This window comes from Archocentrus centrarchus, unplaced genomic scaffold (genome assembly GCF_007364275.1).
Source record: "Archocentrus centrarchus isolate MPI-CPG fArcCen1 unplaced genomic scaffold, fArcCen1 scaffold_41_ctg1, whole genome shotgun sequence".
In the NCBI taxonomy this organism is placed as follows: domain Eukaryota; kingdom Metazoa; phylum Chordata; class Actinopteri; order Cichliformes; family Cichlidae; genus Archocentrus; species Archocentrus centrarchus.
The window spans coordinates 3,135,079-3,155,854 of NW_022060267.1; the positions used below are offsets into that span (position 1 = coordinate 3,135,079).

The 20,776-nt window shown below is 41.4% G+C and overlaps 1 protein-coding gene across 1 annotated transcript in view; it reads right to left on the bottom strand.

Moving 5' to 3' along the window:
- LOC115776942 (uncharacterized) overlaps window positions 1–19,573 on the bottom strand; it is a 65,126-nt gene extending 45,553 nt beyond the window's left edge. The window contains exons 1-2 of the mRNA XM_030724740.1: window positions 19,446–19,573; window positions 14,644–14,991 (exon numbers count right to left, since the gene is read on the bottom strand). Of these exons, the coding sequence (XP_030580600.1) occupies window positions 14,644–14,991; window positions 19,446–19,482 (385 nt within the window). The 5' untranslated portion in view covers window positions 19,483–19,573. The remainder of the gene's footprint in view (window positions 1–14,643; window positions 14,992–19,445) is intronic.
- Window positions 19,574–20,776: the final 1,203 nt, after the last annotated feature.

Sequence of the window (20,776 nt, forward strand, 5' to 3'; positions counted from 1 at the left end):
ACTTCTTAACCAACCGGCCCCAGACTGTGAGACTTGGCCCCCATCTCTCCTCCACCCGCACACTGAGCACTGGTTCCCCACAGGGCTGTGTGCTGAGCCCCCTCCTGTACTGCCTCTACACCCATGACTGCAGTCCGACCCACAATAACAACCTCATTGTCACATTTGCTGACGACACCACAGTGGTCGGACTCATCTCGAAGGGAGATGAGGCAGCTTACAGAGAGGAGGTCCTGAGGTTGACAGCCTGGTGTTCAGAGAACAACCTGGTACTGAACACCATGAAAACCAAAGAGATCATCATCGACTTCAGGAAGCACAGGACTGACCCAGCCCCCAGACGATTTTGTATTCCTGCCATGAGGAATGACATGAATGTGGCATCGGTCTGTAGGGAAATATTTTTATCACCCAATGTTGATATTTAAAGTTATTATTCCTACTTCTGTTTATTTGCAACTAAACTGTTTCTACACTGTAATAAATGCATATTGTGTGTCTAAATGTAGTAGGAGGATTTGAGGCCTGTTTGAATTGTTCTTATTTGTGTTCAGGCACCAGCAGCTCTGCCCCCCCTCCCTAACAGTCTGCTGTGGCCCAGCAGGCCCTCTCAGATCATCCTCAAAGCATACTCATCTTCTGCTCTGGCCCCGTGATGAACCTGTTGCTCATTAAATTCATGCTTAGGGGTCTCAGCTCATAAAACTGCCCTTTTGAGTTCATGTATAGGACACCAGTCATCCTGTTTGCCCATTTTTCGATTTATACTGGTAATAGGGATAAATCTGTCCAGTGGATCTACCCATAGGCTACCTTGCTTATGTAGCACAGCCAAACATTTTGGAAATACAAATCAAGAAAGTGTAAATCTGTCTATGCAACAAGTCTAGGGGCAAATTGGGCCTCATTTTCTCCCTCATATCTGGTCTGTTTAAGTGTGGGCAGTTGTAAATCCTTCTCCAGGAGTACCATAGGATGGCCTCAAGGAGGTTGTTACTGACAATTAGTATGATGAATTTTTCTTACTGTCTTGTTGATGTATTGAAGATGCTCCGGGATGTTTGTGCCTTTTTAGATAATGTCAATAGAATTAATGACAGTTTCTAATGTATGCTTATAAAGTGCAGACTCAGCACAAATCTTAGACAAAGAAATGGAAAGAGTATAAATACCACGGTTAGAAGAGGAGAAGGGAGGAGAAGAGAGGATGTAGCGACTGTCTTTGTCTGTGTTGTCCGTTTTTCCAGCAACTACTAAGGCACAACCTCCAGGAGGGCTTCTAGCTTTTACTTTTTGCTTTTTGTGCTCTGTTTTTGTGTTTGTACATTTCTTAAGTACTAGTAACTTTTTGCTACAGAGCTTGCTCATCGCCATGGAACATTTGGACAGTTTGACTTTATTTGGACTCATACTTAATCTCAGCACGGGCTCTCCTCGGTCGGAGGGAGTGATGAGGAAGCCGGGGCATGATCAACAGGTTCTTTCTTCTTTTCTGTTACTCTGTGTGTGTAACTCAGTCTTCACTATGTTACTGTCTGTGTCTTTATAACTATTTGTGTGCTGCTAAGATGTCTAATAAACAGCCTGCATCAGAACCTGATCAACCCTGTGATTTGTTGGTAACTATGGTTTTAATTGGGTTTTAATTTGTGGCCAAAAAGGAAAATGGAGACCCCTATAATGTATACTACAGGTCTCTTTTTGAGCAAAGAAGCCATAGAAGCACTCATTGGTTGGAAGCATATCAGTGATTGTATCATCACAGCTCGTTTTGAATTTGTACATGCCAAAATGACCCTTGTGCAAGTGTATGTGCTGAACGGACAGTGCGTAGGATACCTCCAAGGACAATTTCTACCATCAGTTGCAAGAGGTCCTTGATGACATCACCACCTAAAGATCCTTATTGGAGATTTGAATACTGTTAGGGATTATTTTTTCCTCAATGAATAAAGGACAAATGTTTAAAGGTAAACTCCAGTAAATTAATTAATAAACAGTGGATCAACCAAATACTAAACAATTAAATTGAGGGTGGCTATAGCTCAGTAGGTAGAGCAGGTCACCTACTGATCAGAAGGTCAGTGGTTCGATTCCTGGCTACTCCAGGCTACATGCCAATGTATCCTTGGGCAAGATAACCCCAAGTTACTCCCGTCGGAGTATGAATGTGTGTGAATGTTAGCTAACTTAGCTTAGTAAACATGGAAGTGCTTGTATGAATGGGAGTGCATGGGTGAATGTAAAACATGTTGTATAAGAGCTTTGAGTGCTCTGACTGAGTAGAAAAGCGCTATATAATAACTAGTCCATTTACCATTTACCATTTAAATAATACATTAGACAGAGAGCAACTGACCAGAAAGTACAAAACTAACTCCTCTGTTCTTATCTTGAGGACCGGCCACAGAACGTACAATTAAAACATCACCAACATCACCATGTTCTGTCATTAATCTGGACAAGACTGAATGACGAAGGTCAACAATCTCAACCCAGAGATTGTTTATGTTTAGATAAGAGGAGGCTGTCAGTATAAAAATGTTATGGTTAGACAGGAACACGGGCTCAGAGAGAGAGAGTGCACACTCTTAGTCTGGGTTCCCACATGACCACGTGTATTTTGTCTGATTCTTTAATATATTAAGTGTCTTACATTTTAATTAAAGTGTTTCAGGTGTCTTCCTTCATAAACAACCTGTTTACCTGTCAATACCCAGCTGCATGGTGACTGACTGGGATTGGAGACCGTGACTGGAGCATACGGATCCTCTACACGCTTCAGTGACAATGGCGAACGGTTGGTGTCATTCTGCGAGTAGAGTGGGCTGTGCATCGGGAATACATCCTTCCAGCAACAAGTGATCCACAAAAAGACATGGAGGTCACCAGATGGGCGCATATTCACAAGTTGAATTTTGTTTGAATCAGCCAACGGTGGAGGTCAGCCCTGTGCGACTTGAGGGCCTATCGAAAAGTGGACGTTGGATCTGATCACTATCTAGCCAAAGCAGAAGTCAAACTCAAACTTTGGAATCAAAGGCAGCCCACACCCCTACACAGAGACTGTTTACAATCAAGAAGCTCAAGGATCCAAAGGTCGCCAATGCCTTCACACTGGAGCTGCAAAATCGTTTCACCCACCTTGGAGAGCTTGAAGACATGCAAGATTTCCGTACTGGCCTCAGGGATGCTACCATGGAACGTGCGCTATACATCATCTGAAGAAACAGAGGAAAGAGGAGCGAGCAGTGGTTCCAAGAAAGATCATGGAAGTTTGTTGACAAGGGAAAAATCATGAAGCTCAAAAGGGACCAGGCCAAAACCAAGCAAGCCAGAGAGGAAGAGAGCCGAAAATATGCCAAGTTGGATCAGCTCAAGAAAAAAAAAAAAAAAAGTGTTGAAAGGACAAGAAAGAGTGGCTGGAACGAAAAGGCACTGAAACTCAAGAAGCAGCTGACTGGATCAAGGACTAATGCAAATATCCTGATCAAGAAGAAGAATAGGATGCCCCTAGAATGTCTCCTGACACTTCCAGGAGACACTCAATCAGCCAGAGACCACCATGACTTACAACTTCAAGGTTGAGGATGCCCAAGAAGAGCTCGGGGTTAACACTGGTGAAATCACCATTGAGGAAGTGAAGAGCACAATCAGGAGCCTAAAGAACAACAAAGTGGCTGGCTTGGATGAAATACCAGCAGAGCTATTGAAGCACAGAGGAAGAGCTGATGACTCTGTTCAACAAGTGCTGGTGAAATGGCATAAGGGCACGATAGTCAAGCTAACAAAGAAGGGCAATACCTTTTCTTTCAAGACCAGTCAAGACCACAGCTCTGGAAATATCACTAAATTGTCAGAATATTATCCAATTAATTTGTTAACATCTTTGCTTTTATTGGCTGCAAATAGTACTGATTCAAATCCAACAAAGATTGCGCTCCTCTGCCTCTCAAAGAGCGCACCTCACAGACTCCGCCCCGGCTAGGTCGCTGCTATTATCACCGCTTGCACCTGTATCATTTCACCGCAGTTTGCAATCTACCACAGAGCATGGACAGTTTCATTCACAATGTGAACATTTGATCTCACTATGCTCATGCGTGCGCTTGATTTCGTGGGCTACAGAAATTCAAATGACAACCGGGATGAACGCCAGCAGTAAGAGGGAAAATGATAATCAAAGGAAATTTTCAGGCTTCCTGTTCAACAAAAAAATCCCAGCATGAAAGGTAAATACAAACCTTCAAGTATTTTGATACACAAACTAAAAATTTAATGCAAATTTTAGGGCTGCAATAATTCTTGGAGTAACTCAATTCGATTATTAAAAATCCTCGACTCAAATTCGTTGACGCAAAGTGCGTACTTCTCGTCTTGCTCGTAATCTGTCTGTGTTTACCTCTGTGCTGCACACAGATACTGCAGTAGTTTGGTTTGGACCGTAAAGTGTATTTGCAGCACAAGAAAGGGGAGCCTGTTCTCCCACACTCATATGTAAAGGAGCGGTTCACGAAGGGTGTTCTTAAGCGTTTTGCTGGTTCATTGAAACCAGTGCTGGCACGAGCACCGGCACTTCGGCGGTGGAAAAGTAGCAACGGTGAGCTCAGGTGGAGTGAAAGGAGCTCTTGCTCCTGTAACCACCTTAAAACATTTACTGGAAAACAGCTGGAGGTCCTTCATCAACCACCTGATCATCAGCGTGAAGAAAAGAGAACTTTGTACCTGCTCCATCCACCCTGTTTGTTTCACACAGAGAAACATCTGAAGTACGGAGGTTAAAATATGCTGATGAATTGTTAAAATGAAAAATTATTTCTCATACAATTACTTGATTAAGTGGCGGAGTAATAAATAGAATATTTGATTACTAAAATAATCAATAGTTGCAGCCCTACTTATATTCATAAAGTCATAATCAAACATTAGTTTTCAGCACCAGTGGAGCTGTGAGAGGCCTTCAAGAATAATAACTACAGTTCCCAGCAAGATGTCACTTCCTGTTGTTGCATTAAAAACATGATAGTTTATGCTCACAACATGGTGGCTGATATTTAAATGCAGGAAATGCTTTTAGCAGCTGTTAAAAAATCTGGATTATGTGTTTGTTGTGTATGTTTTTTATGTGATTTCTGCAAACACATTAGTGGAAGGAAACGTCACTCTGGGACACAATAAATGCATGCTATATGAATGTAACTTTTCTGGATAATACCCAAAAATGATCACTCTATCGATCTAATAAGGCCTGATTTAGAGTTCTGCATTGGGCCTGTGTACATAACTGAAAATCCTCTCTGAACCTAACCTGACATGCACCTCGAGAAATGTAACTACACATCCAAAAAAACTGTGATTAGGCTTCAGAGGTGCTTTCCAGTTACATACGTAGGCCCCGTCACTCAGTTAACAAGCGGTGACCCTTTGTCACCGATTCTGTTCATAACTTTTATGGACAGAATTTCTAGGCGTAGCCAGGTGGTGGAAGGCTTCTTCCTTGGTGGCCCCAGAGTCTCATCTCTGCTCTCTGCAGATGATGCAGTCCTGTTGGCTTCATCAGGGGGTGGCCTCCAGCTCGCAGTGGAATGGTTCGCAGCAGAGTGTGAATTGGCCGGCATGAGAATCAGCACCTCTAAGTCTGAGGCCATGGTCCTCAGCCGGAAAAGGGTGGAGTATCCTCTCCGGCTCAGGAACGAGTTCTTGCCCCAAGTGGAGGAGTTTAAGTATCTCGGGGTCTTGTTCATAAGTGATGGGAGAAGGGAGCGGGAGATCGACAGACGGATCGGGGCTGCTTCTACAGTGATGCGGACGCTGCACCGGTCTGTCGTGGTGAAGAGGGAGCTTAGTGTAAAAGCAAAGCTCTCGATTTACTGGTCAATCTGCGTTCCTACCCTCACCTATGGTCACGAGCTTTGGGTAGTGACCACAAGAACAAAATCGCAAATACAAGCAGCAGAAATGAGTTTCCTTCGAAGGGTGGCTGGCCTCTCCCTTAGAGATAGGGTGAGGAGTGCGGCCATCCGCTAGGGGCTCAGAGTAGAGCCGCTGCTCCTCCACATCGAAAGGAGCCAGTTGAGGTGGCTCGGGCATCTGATTAGGATGCCTCCTGGCCGCCTCTTGGGTGAGGTGTTCCGGGCATGTCCCACCGGGAGGAGGCCCCGCGGCGGACCCAGGACACGCTGGAGAGATTATATCTCTCGGCTGGCCTGGGAACGTCTTGGGGTCCCCCCGGATGAGCTAGAGGAGGTGGCTGGGGAAAGGGAAGCCTGGGCTTCTCTGCTTAGGCTCCTGCCCCCGCGACCCGGCCCCGGATAAGCGGAAGAAAATGGATGGATGGATGGAGTGACATTTAGCGGTTAGTATTAGCTTACTAATTAGTATTAGCTTATTAATTAGTATTAGCTTACTAATTAGTATTAGCTTATTAATTAGTATTAGCTTACTAATTAGTATTAGCGTTAGCGCTGGGCTGAAAAATATTTCTTGCTAGAACCCTGTAGTTATTATGGCTACCAATGATGGCAGATAAGTAAGCTGTTTTGCTGCCATTAGTACTAGTGGTGGGCAGATCGATCCTAATATTGATAATATCAATACCAATGTTGGTATTGATTAATATCAGTGTAATGAGATCGATACTTTGGCTTCAGTTTCTCTCCTGAATGCAGTGCTGCAGTTTCATCAAAGATGCGAGCTGACTGTCTAAGTGTCGCTCCTGTCACAGCACAGAGCACTTTGCTCCTCCCCTCCCCACAGTGTTTGTTATACATAACATTTTATTTGGGAAAAAAAGGCTTTTGCAATGAAATTTAAATTTAAATTTGTACAGCTTGTTTATTTAAGAAAAACAGTTTGCATTGTTCTTGAGTGATGATTTTGTACACTTCATTTATGAAAAAAAAATCCAGACATCAATATATGGGGAAATTGTTTTGTTAATGTTGTATTGTTTCAGAACAATAACTTTTATTTTGATAAATTATTTTCTACTTACATATAAACTTTGCCAAATTCTATCCTGGGGTTTAACTAATTAATGATCCAAAGGAAAAAATCTCAAACCAGTTAAACTTCATGTAAATTCTTCATAATTATTAAAAAGTATCAGTATCAGTATCTGATACTGGCCCTGTATTTACTTGGCACCAATTCGATACCAAATCTTGAAGTATCGCACACCACTACATTGAGCAGCATACACGAGGAGTGATTGACCCTCATCCTGGCTCTGATTGGTTGTTTTTGACTAGGAGCGGTTCAGGAAGGAAGTGGAGGAGCTTGATTTTTTTTTCACAGATTATCTGTCTCATACTGTCCTGACACGGTGACAGTTTTAACCAGTATGTAAAAAACAGATTTATAAAGTTACATACTGCAGCTTAAATCTGTATAAGACAGAAACTTGTGGCTTTAGTTCTTACTGTCGCTGACTGATTGCCATTTTTACACATTTAGCTATGTGGTTTTGAAATAGTGCACATTTTTACAAAGATTGTTGTTGGTTTAAAAGCAACATAACTTTATGTATTGTTTATGAAAGGCAGAGAAACGTTAAGACTATTGTGATTTACTATGAATAATTGTTTTACATTCTGTGATAAATGATGGAAGTCACCCAGGAGTATTAAATAAAGATGGTTTATTTCAGCTCTGAGTGTTTAATATCCAGGTGATTTTGTGGGAATGTGGATCTTTCAGATCAATTTGAGAAATGATTTTTATCATTTTTCACATTATATTATGTCATATAGCATCAGGCACCAGTCTTGGTCTTGACTCGGTCTTGGACGCTAAAAGTCTTGGTCTTGTCTCAGTCTCGATACACTCTGGTCTTGGTCTCGGGTTAGGTGGTCTTGACTACAAACACAGCCACCAACACCCTCCGTGCCCTGAAAGGTGATCTGTGTCATGCTTTTCCAAAGACTGCAGCATGCCCTCAACCGACAACTGCAAGAAGAACAAGCTGGATTCCGAAGCAGCCAATCATGCACAGAGCAGATTTTTGCCCTAGGAAACATCATTGAGTGCGTCGAGTACCGACAACAACTTGCCATGGACTTTGACAATTTCAAGGAGGTCAACAACAGCATCCACCGTGATTCCCTTTGGCAGATCCTGCATTTGTACGGCGTCCCAGCCATCTTCATCAATATCTTCAGGGATCTGTATCTTCAATCGAGCTGTTGCATCAAAACCAGAAATGGCCACACTGACTTCTTTGAGATCAGCACTGCATCCCTTCGCCGCTGTTTTTCCTCGTTGACCTCAACTACGTTATGCAGCGCACTGGCGCCTGTATCAGGCCTGGCATCCATTGATCTGACCATGACCGTCTTGGCAGCTTGGACTTCACCAACGATATCGACCTGCTGGAGGAAAATGAGCTAAAGCTACAACAACAGACAATCAACCTGTGTGAAGAAGCTGGGAAAGTTGGCCTTAAGGATCAGCACAGAGAAACTGAAGATCATGCACGTCAGCACCAAGGCTCAATAGCAGGGGATTTTCGTTGGGACACAGAAGTTGGAAGAAGTAGAGAAGTTCAACTACCTTGGCAGTGTGATCTCCAAAGATGGCAACACAGAGGTGGATGTCAAATACCGTATTGGGAAGGTGGCAGAAGTATTCTGGAAGATGAACATGATCTGGTCCTCCCCAACAATCTTCCTTAAGATAAAGTTCTGCCTGTTCAGCTTGATTGTGATCCCAACGGCCATCTATGCCAGCGAGACCAGGAAGGCGTCGGTTAGCATCAACACCACGCCAGCAGTGTTGCCTTTGCCAAATTCCTAAGATCTGCTACACCAACCACATCACCAACAAAAAAGTCTTACAAAAGAGTGGTGCAGTCAAACTTCACAAAACTGTCACAGGTTGAAGACTTTGACTAGCTGGCTACATCCTCCATATGGAAGGCACATAGATCCCCAAGATGTCAATACACTGGCAGGCTCCGGGGGCCAGACAAGCATGTGGACGCCCTCGTAACACCTGGTGAAGGACACCCAACCAAGATCTAAAGGCATTGAATATGACATGGGAAGAAGCAGAAGCCCTGACGCAAGATCGAAACCAGTGGCGTTCATTTGCCACACAATATGCTACATACGTAGAATCTAAGTCCAAGTAAGGCTAAATACTAAAATACTAGAATATAATATTTCAAAGAGGCGAAGAAAGAGAAGTAAAAAAAAACCAAAAGCTCTATTTGCTGTTACCTACATTGCAGAGGTTGACTCTGCCTCAATTAAACAGGAAAATGAGTACAGTCAGTGGTTACAGTGGGATTCAGCAGGTGTGAGGACCCTAAGACTGGTGTTAGTGGCTCAGTGTAAGGTAACGAATGACAGATCACAATAATTTCTACATCGTGTTTCAAATTATTATGCAGATTGGATTTAAGTGTCAAAGATTTAATTTTTGTTTTTCCATTAACCTCATGGAGGGTATTGTGTCTCGGGGCTCTTTGGCTCACTGACATTAATCTCAGACACTTGTGATAATTAGTTTACCAGGTGAGCCCAATTAAAGTAAAACTAGTTAAGAAGGATATTCCACATTATTAAGCAGGCCACAGGTTTCAAGCAATATGGGAAAGAGAAAGGATCTCTCTTCTGCTGAAAAGCATTGAATAGTGCAAAGCCTTGGAGAAGGTATGAAAACATGAGATATTTCATGAAAACTGAAGCATGATCATCGTTCTGTGAAGAGATTTGTGGCTGATTCAGGGCACAGACAGGTTTGTGCAGATAAAGACATAATGAGGAAGGTTTCTGCCAGAAAAATTCATCAGATTAAGAGAGCAGCTGCTAAAATGCCATTACAAAGCAGCAAACAGTTATTTGAAGCTGCTGGTGCCTCTGGAGTCCCCAAATCTCAAGGTGTAGGATCCTCCAGAGGCTTGCAATTGTGCATAAACCTACTATTTGGCCACCCCTAACCAGTGCTCACAAGCAGAAACGGTTGCAGTGGGCCCAGACATACATGAAGACTAAATTCAAACAGTCTTGTTCACTGATGAATTCTGTGCAACCCTGGATGGTCCAGATGGATGGAGTACTGGATGGTTGGTAGATGGCCACCACGTCCCAACAAGGCTGCAACATCAGCAAGGAGGTGGCAGAGTCATGTTTTGGGCCGGAATCATGGGGAGGGAGCTGGTAGGCCCCTTTAGGGTCCCAGAAGGTGTGAAAATGACCTCAGCAAACTATATAGGCTTTCTGACTGATCACTTTCTTCCACGGCACAAAAAAAAGAACCGTGCCTTCCATAGCAAAATCATCTTCATGCATGACAATGCACAATCTCATGCTGCAAGGAATACCTCTGTGACCTCGAGGCCTGGATTTGAGGATCCCTGATCTATTATATATCTTGAAACTCTGTTGTGTTTGATCATTTGGAACGGTGCATTTTGAGTTTTTTATTTTTGAAAAAAATGCTGTTAACATTTTGAGGGTTGTTCAATAAAATTTGATTTATGCTCTAATGGTTTATGACTTAAAAATTATACTGACCATCATTTGCATTGACCATTTGGGATCTAAGAAAAATATCATTTGCATAATAATTTGGAACATGGTGTTTTGTGAGCTCCATTAGATTTTCTTTTGTCAGGCTGTGATCAGCTGCTGCTGCTGATGATGTGAGGTTTACTGCTCTGTGTGAATTTACATATCTGAATTCAGCAAGATGTAAACAGATGTTTCACAAGCTATCTCTACAAATTTCCATTTCCTACACTGACAGAATGAAGTTGGTATTAAAGGTGGATTTGGAGTCTAAGCAGCATCATCTTAAATTCAAATTAATCTGTGTTACACACTAAATCTGACCATGACCACTTCCCCACTGTACAGCTGTCCAACACAGAGCTTTACTGTAAACTCACCACAGTATGGTAAGCTGTGCTGCACTAAGCTACAGTATACTAACCTAAGGAAGTTAGTATTCCCCAGCTTCATATCATATATAAATCTAATATCTATGGAGGCTTGTTTCTGACACTCAAAAAACAAACCAAAAATTGCCAATCCGTAACTTAGTAACATAGTAACTAAAAATTTCAAGAAAATAAGTGGACATTTCGAGTTACGTATCAAATTTTTACGTTAATAACTCAAATTTTTGATTTAGCACTGACAATCAGAAAGCTCTGTGATGGTAAATCATTTCCTTCTTAACTGGAAGCCGGAAGCTGAAGGCATCATCTCCAAGAGATCACCTTTTATGCAGCTCTTTTTCACTAGAAGGCATTTTGACCAATGACAGTCAAAAAGATGACGACAATTTTTTTCCAAGTTTGTAGACTGATAATGTTCCTCCCCCATTTTGAGTGCATGTGCACGGGCATCATCTGGTTCCGAGTAACAAGGAAATGATCTCTTGCACTGAGCTTCCTGAATGGCAGCACTAAGTTGAAATTTCAAGTTTGTTCTTCATTCTTTTTTTTTTATTAAGGGTATCAGAAAAAAAAAAGTATTGACAGGTACCCTGGTCTTGTAGCTGGAACAGGTAGGAAACTGAAATACCATATGTGCAATCAGCTACAGGTTAAGATACTTGTCGGTTAGTGTTCTTTTGATACATCATTAGCCATGTTTGTGTGTGCGCGCACATGTGTGCATACATGCCTGCCTCTAATCTCATCCTGTACATCCTGTATAATGACAATAAAGGCATTCTATTCTATTCTGTATCCATGCATATTGGAGGATATGTATGTGATCTTTCCCAAATCTAAAGTGGTGAACTTGAATCATTATGAGAGAGAACAAAAGTTTTAGACAAAGTCCCCAGCAGAATGCACCTCAGTTATAGCCAGCATCTAGACCCCTAAACAAGGATAAAGAGACTAGCAGAAACCAAACAAGGCAGTGTTGTGATTTTGATTGCACCCCCGCTCTCAACAAAGTCACCAGAGTCCAAACATCACAACACAGGACGGTGATAACAACCCAAGTGGCTGGAACCAAGATCAAAGGCAAAGAAATGGTGGACACCTTTGTGCTAAGGCCCTCACCAAGACCGAGTGCACAACCTGGTCCCACCCAGGCGGCACGGGTACCCAGAAACAGGAGTCCACAGCACTGCATGAGCCGAGGGACAGCAAACAGACCCAAAGCCCAGGAAGGGCACCAGCCAGAACCAGAGCATCCAGGCACAGCCCCAGGGCACAGGACGACCAGACCCACAGCACCCCACAGAGCAAAGGCGCCCGCCCCACCCCAGAAAGCCAGGTGCAGGGGCAGACCATGAGTCTGCACCACACAAGCCAGCACAGCGTGGGGGAAAAGGAGCAGAAATTTTGAGTTATTAACATAAAAATTGGAGATACAAATATTTGAGACATTTGAAATTTCAATTTATTTTCTCAAAATTTCAGGTCACTTGGTTGAAATTAAATTTCAAGTTATTTAAGTTGAAATTTCGAGTTTCTTACCAGTGTTAATTTCGTTGACGAAATATTTGTCATAGTTTTCATCAACGACCCTTTTTTTCATGACGATAACAAGACAATAACTAAATAAAAACTACCTAAAATGATTAAAAACGATAACGAAATTGACACTTTCGTCAACGAATGAAAACGAGACGAAAATGCTTGGTGGGGATAACATCCAATCAGAACTGGGTAAAGTGTTTTTCCCAGTTTGTGTTTAGAGAAAATCTCCACACCGCGGTGGATTAGCCTTTATAATCTTAGTCCTGAACACTGCCCTGTACCTTTCAGAGCGTCCTGCTGTAAACACTGGATTATCTCAGTAAGGTGGTGTTAATGATCAGGTGTGTGGGAAGCAGGTGAAACACTAATGTTAATATTATTAATAATTAGGGGAGGGACTTGATTAAAAAAATTAATCTAATTAATTAGGAGCTTTGTAATTAATCGAAATTAATCGCATTTTACTCACATTTAAATATTTGACATGATAAATATTAATTTAAGTTTGGTTGATGAATGAATAATTTTACATAAGCTTAAACTTCAAAATCTTGTTTATTTTCCCACCAGTCTGCTACACAGACCAATGAAGGGTGGAAGTGCTCCTGTGATAAACAAACTCCTGAAATTAAAGTTAAGCATCATAACTGGATAGTTTTATTCAACATTAATGTCTCACTTGTTATAGTTGGAATCATTAGCTCAGCTGTATTCCTTGATGTTGAAATGTGTCATGCTTGTTTTACCAGCTTATTTTCAATAAAAGAATTAAAATTAAACCACAAAAAAGGAGAAAAAGTTCGTTCTCCGTTTAACCAGCTGCTTTTACACAGCTGTGCTTCACACTCACGTTGCTAGGCGACATGAGCTACACAGAGGTGAGGGCAGGTGACGCTGATATGAAGGCTAGCCGCTCACTTCCAGCCTCTGCGGTCTACTTGGGCTGCGAAGGACGTGGGGAGGGTCCTTTGAAGGATGTGGCCGCTGAATTTTTGACATCATGCGTCGATATAATCTGTATGCCTGGAACTCGTGCACTGAGAAACATTCCGGTGCAAAGCGCGATTAAAATGCGTTAAAATTTTTAATTCGTTAATTTCCCCATAATTAATTAATCGAAATTAATGCGTTAAAGTCCCACCACTATTAATAATATTCCATAACTTTGAATAAATGTTTAATTTTGTGTAAGTGTGTATAATGACTAATTCATGGGAACTGAAGAAAAAGCATTTACATTTTACACCCTTTATATTTTAGTCGCCTAAATCGACTGTAGATTTAGTCGACTATATTCTTACAATAATTTTGTCAAATAAAACTAAAACTATTCAGATGACTAAACTATGACTAAAACTAAATTACGTTTTCATCAAAAGACTATGACTAAACTAAATCAAAATTTGCTGTCAAAATTAACACTGTTTCTTACATCTTTCTCCATCTTTGAGTGAAGTTCTCGCTCACTCTATTCTCTTCCCGAGCTGCTCCCAATGGAGCAACTCCATTCATTGGAGTGTAAATGTGTAGAAAATGCTTGTATCAATATGTGTATGAATGGATGAATGAGGCATGCGCTTTGAGGGCTTATATAGAGTAGAAAAGCACTATATAAGAACCAGTCCATATACCATTTACCTCTTTCATATTATATGCTATAAGCCCAGTGATGGATACACCAACATGTGCCTTTTATGTTATTATTCCCTCCATTTAGGCTAAAATTGGTTTGATGGTTGAAGACACGCATTGTGAAATAAAAATCCCATCAAGTCTGTTGTACCTAAATTAATGAGCCTGTTTAAAAATATAGTATTAGCAGAAAGTACAGATATTTGTGTTAAAATGTAGTGATTAAAGGTTAAAAAAGTCAGAAGAATAAATAGTCAAGTAAAGCACGGTAAAAAAAAAAGTATTTGTATTTTGTTACTCCCCAGCTCTATGGTCAACTCATTAAAATTTTATTCTGACACACTTCTAAAAAAAATCTTCAATAGTAGCAGTAATATCCTGTTTTACACTTTGTCAATCATATTTTGCTGTTTCTATTGAGGTTAGATCTATGTCGAATATTACTGTTTTCATCTTGACTTTCAGAACAATTTAGAAAATACTTTGCTTAAGTTTGACCTCCGACCTTTGTCTGCAATACTGAATTTGACCTTTAACTACAGCAGGTGTTGGAGTTTGTTGCAGACCTTTGACCTGCAGCTGGATGTCTCTCAGTCTGCGTTCTTGTCCTCCAGCACTGATGGAGCAGGTGTAGTTGCCACTGTCAGTGATTGTGGGTTTTCTCAGAGTGAGACTGAAGTCTTTCGTGATCAGAGCGTAAAGATTCATTGATGTGCGTCCGCTGTAATGCTGGTTTTGCCCTCTGAGATCATCTCTTCCTCCTCCTCGTAGATGCACAGACTTTGGCTGGAGATCATTACGAGTCCACATCACTGTGGGGTCCTTAGGCATAAACCCTGAGTACAGACAGAGCAGTAGGACAGACCTTTCCCCCTCATTGACCTCCACCACCACAGCCAGGGCATGCTGGGAAACTGAGGATACACAGAAACAAAAACACAAATCATATGCTTTTTTGGGTTTGACCCAATGTTGAAATGGTGGACTACAAGTAACATTGTCTTCAGGAACAAGATTCATAGGGAAAAAAATGGCAAATAAATTTAATCAGAGAGACTGAAGTCAAAGAAATATCTTTTTAATCCTCACATGACTGAACTGAGAGAAAATGATGCACTCTGACAGAAATCTTAAAGGACTGGGAACAGCATCACTCTTCTTAACCACTGATTCTCCGAATCTCTGTTTCTCACCTCAAGGGATGAACAAAGTTCCTCTAAAACACTCCCACACTTAGTAAGTGGGGGAAGTTAGCATGAGGCTACAATGGCAAAATGCACTGACAGGGGTGGAAAGATCTGGAAGTGATCCACTGACGGCGTGCCAGTCAACACAGATACGCCCATTTCATTTCAACAATGAAAGCAGCACAAATCATAACCTGATGAGAAACACAGTAATGTCCTAATCAAAACAATACAATGTAAATACACTCTCTGAAACATGGCAATTCAGATCAATGAGAAGCAGGTAAAGGAGAAACAATAATGTTTTTGATATGGGGCAATTAAATTAAAAATTAAAAACAGTGCAGAGTCTTGTAGGCTGAGAAGGCCATTCAATCAAATTCAGTTCAGATTAATTCAATGCAATTCAATTTATATAATGTCAAATCACAATAATGGTCACCTCAAGACACTTTATACTGCAAAGTAAAAACCAACCCTATCGTATTTGGGAAAAAACCCAAATACGATAGGGTTGCACTGTCTGCGGGGCATGTCCCCGCAGACAGTGTCAATTTCATTGACGAAATATTTTTGTCATAGTTTTCATCGACGAACCTTTTTATAATGACAATAACGAGACGATAACTAAATAAAAACTACCTAAAATTATAAAAAGGATAACGAAATTGACACTTTCATCAACAAATGAAAATGAGACGAAAATGCTTGGTGGGGATAACATCCAATCAGAACTTATTTAATTTTGTGACAGGGCGGGACAAGTTAGGAAAACATCCAATCAAACGCACAGTGGCACAAATTTGCTCTAAACCTGGTAAGACCAAACTAGCCTGTAATTTGTCTTTACTTCAGATAGAACTAAGTTATGTAAACAATGTCAGCAGGGAGAAAGAAGAGCCGATGTATGGACACATTTGTCCTTTGACGTTGTGACAAACAAAACGATGTGCAAACCATGTGGGGCGACTATCTCGGGTAAAAACACAACAAATCTTAAACATCTGCAAACTAGTCACCCAGATCTCCATTGTTTCCAGAACAAATCACACATCTCTCCATCCTGACCTGGTCATCTTCTCAGACTCCATCAAGAATATTGTCATGTTGGAACTCACCGTGCCTTGGGAGGAAAACACAGGAGGCCCATGAGAGGAAGATCAGTAAGTATTGGGGACTTGTTGAGGAGTGCAGGAACCATGTATGGTGGACACACTGCCAGGCTGTTGAGGTGTGCTGCAGAGGTTTCATGGGTAGTTCCCTCTGCAACTCAGCCCTAACAGGTGGCTGTGAGTGGAACCTGAGTGTGGATCTCAACCGGCAGCTCAGGTTCCCAACTGAAATCATCATCTTCCTGAAGTCTGGGCAGCCGTTCAGGCCTTGACAAGACTGCCTGGTTAATATGAAAGTATGTGCAGAGCATTACACACTCAGACTCAGAATCTGTTGGAACTGAACCGGAAGCGGTCTTGTGGCTTATAGACCAGTTTCGGTCGTGATCGTGGACGAAATGGTTTAAATCTTGGAGAAGTGTCGGTTCTGGAAGGCGAGGAAGAACCAGGAGAATTCGGCTGATTGGAACTCACCATTGAGAGGCTTCAGTAAGACTCAAGGCAGTCAGTAAATTATGAGCGACTGCCTGTACCTAAACAATTGTATAATCTGGAAATTGCCTCCCCTGCCTGGCCTTGGATAGTTGGGAATCTCATTCTCTCCTGGAGTTACGTAAACAGATGCTCTTCCCCGGCGCCATCCGTCTTGTGATCTGTGTGAACTGGTACTTCTCGCAACCATTTGCTGATGAATATTGCACCTTTATCAGGCCTGTTTAATCGAGGGAGAGCTGGGCCAGCTACACAGTAACCTTGAACCCACTCGCCTTGACCGGCTCCCTCCCTTCCTCCAGCCCCCCACCCTAGTGCTCCCATGCAGTGGGCTCATGCTAAGCAGAGGTTTTTTTTTTAACCTCATATACTGCCCTGGTACGTATCACAATGGTAAGCTTCTCACTTACCCATTGTGTTTGCTATGTTTCCATCTTCTTTTTAAAACAACAGCAGCTCTGATGGCTGCAAGGCTGCAGAAACTTATCTCCCCTGTTTGTTTGATTTTTCTTAATTTCGTTGTATGTCTGACACATGATGATAATAAATTCTTCTGATTCTGAAGAGTATGGCTCAAATCTAACCGAGGAACCAGAACAAGGAAGTTTCTGGCTTTGGCTAGGAAGGAAAGACCAAGTGTAAGGAAAGCAAGGGTACTAGAGTCAGCTGCAGAGGGCAGCAGGGAGACATCCTTGTCGTTGCACCGTGAGATGTTCTGGGATTAATGGAGTGAAACATAAATGAACGGTGGCTCCTGGCTGATGACCCTGCAGTTAACTGCATTGGCACTGTCAACAATGCTCTGCAGGCATTTACTTGCTTGTGTTACAACCTACATTACACTGAACATAAAGACGATCCAAATTTTCTAAGTAACTAATACAGCAAGTACAAGATTTTACACCAACTTTAAATTGCAATCTAATAAAATGATTAGTTAAATAAATTCCATATAATTTTTGAAATTTCTTTCTTTCTTACTTTATGAGGGACTGGATATGCTTTTTCCCCCTAATTTTGCTGTTCTGATCCAATTGAAACGCTATAAGAAAATAGTGTCTTTAAACCAGATTGCAAAATAGTTCTTTTAGCAATATAATTTTTGTTGCAGAATTCAGTGTTTTCAATGTGGAGCTCGCTCAGACCAGGGGGACTTTCTGAGTGCAGCTGATGTTCTCCACGCATAGCTTTCAGATGAGCTGGTATTGGTTTTAGGATTACATTGAAGACTGAATTTCAAACAAAATTCCCAAAATGATAACACATCACCAAGGTCATTCATAAAATGTGATACCACTCACATACCTTTAGAAAACAGATTCTTCACACACGCACACATTTATAAGATGATCTCTCTCTCAAAAAAAAAAAAAAATATATATATATATATATAGCCTTGCAAAGCCTTGGCTAACTGCCTGAAGAGGTATACCAGAGAGACAGAAGCCAGGAAAATCAGCACCTCTCGATTTATATAGTTTATATGGGACCTATACAGGTGATTATAGATTGTACAGATTATATATGTTATATATGTAGTTCTAAATATATTAATTGTTTTTTTTCGTCACTTTTTGTCTCTCAAAGATGTTTTTCCTTTCTCCTACAGCCTCGATTGCAACTACATGCAAATGACCATTTATGCAAATTATGTGACCACGTCATATAGCAACTTCTATTGTCAGCGGCGGAAAATTTCCCAGTTTTTAAATACTAAACGTGACAGGTATGATGTATAATGTTTTTAAAGCCAAGCATTTTGCCAAAGTGTTTAACAAGTACTTTTAAAAAAAAAAAAAAGGAAGGCGGCCATCAAGTACGCTGGTGTTCCAACTGAAAAATGATCGTGCTGCACCTCCCTATTTGGGAAGTACGGACTTGTCGTACTTGAAAGTATTGAGAAACGATGAAAATGGCGTGGCTTTTTAGGACCTCCTCTTAATATTTCGTCTTAAATTACATTTCTGTGTGTTATTTTTTAATACAAGAAGTCGCCATTCACATTGTTTATGACCAAAAGCGTTAGAATAAAGGGCCGTTTCTCAATATCCCTGCTTGTGCGTAATTGAGTATTGAGAAACGGGCAAGGTCATATTCCACTGATTGTCCCATGACAACGCCGACAGACAAATACAGGTGACTACTCCAGTGCCTGTTCATAATAACACCACAAAAGTTAATTAACTCTTCGGAGATTCTTATGTTCCCCACATGTTGTTATTATACTGATGTGATATGAGGGTTATCAACCCTACCACTAATGCAGTTTTTATTATGTCCACTCTGATTTCACTCTCAAAAGTTAATCTCGCACACTTCGTCGCGGCGGAGCCCCGCCCGTGTTTTTCCCAAAGCGGCAGAGTTCCTTTCGCACAGCTAGTTAGCTCGTCCTCTCTGTCGAATTATTTTTGTTGGTCCCGGATCCTGCACCTTCAACATTTTTACAAATGAAGCCACAAATCATTAACTCGCTGTTTTCCGGGACTGTGTGAGTTTGCTTCTGTAACAACGATCAAACTGCGGTCTGATTGCGGGTTCAACAGGCTGCATTCAAACAGTTCACAGCGAGTTTCTTACCGTTCATGAAGAGCAGGAACAATAGCAGCATCTTCATCCACCAAAGAACAAAAACCGCCACAAAGTCCCGTTTTAAACCACTGCTGGCCGGACGAACCTACAGCTCCCAAACACTCCGTACTCTCCAGCTGCTAACACGCAATGAAACGTTTACTTTCTGTTTCACAGGAAGTCTCACTGTGCGTGTTTCTTTGTTTAGAATCCCTAAAATGTGCGTTAGCAGAGGCAAAATATTTTGTCAGATGTTTGTGGCGCTCACAACTAGGGATGTAAAGCCCGATACAGACGTTTCGACACTGTCAAGCTTCCAAAGCGCAGGTGTTTCCAAACACTGATCTGAAACCTGCATCACGTGACCGTGGCTAAGCGAGGCTTTAGCGCTGTTCACTCCCGCTGTTTCCGAGGCGCCAGGATTCATTTGTTTTTCTTCTTTTTTTAAATGAACCTGTCATTCTGGGCTGGGCCTTGTAATTGTTGAATGAATGTTTTTGATACCAACGCTTGTATTTATTACAGGCGGACACGCGCAACTGATTATTGTTATTGTTGTTTAAGTGTAATAAATGCCAGCCTTTTTTTTTTTTACTAAAGGAAAATATTTATTTTTTCTTAATATAATTTAATCTAATCTAATTTTAGAAATATTGCACAAATGCAAAAACATGCTACATATTAGTGTCAAAGAAGACAGGGAGCACAAAGTTCCTTATTCTAAATAGGAATGGCTCGATGACATCAACGTGTGCTCCAAAAACACTCAAATATGTTTGTGTCCATTTTAGAAATCCATGGAACGATGAAGTGTGATTAAAAAAGTCAAATGTTCTGCTCACACAGTGAATCCTTCCAAATGAGAAGGACCTGCACCAAACAAACAGACTTGTTGGATGTCAGACTCAGAGGAGGAGTGATGCCACATCCATGTCAGCATGATGCTTCCAGCTGTGGCTGATGCTAACAAGGCTATAGGAACACTGGAATTTCATTCCAAAATCCCACTGAAAACTGACACAAGGTTTTCTTTACATCTGTGTTCTTCTGGAATTGTGTTGTAATATTTGACATGATTCAAACGAAATGTATAGAATAATCATAGAGCTGACTTTAGATGGCCAAAGCAGGAATGGAAGCATTCCCAGAGAATCCAAAGAGTTTCTTCTTTGGGACGACTAAAACAGAGATGGCCTGAGCACGAAGGTCTTTGGTCCAGACGATCCCTGACGCCTCAGGTGGATCAGATCTTCTTCAGTTGGATTAAAGGCTGCATATTAAGCTCTATTATTACAAACTTTATATTTGATGTTTTAGGATGTGACAGTGACAAGAACTGT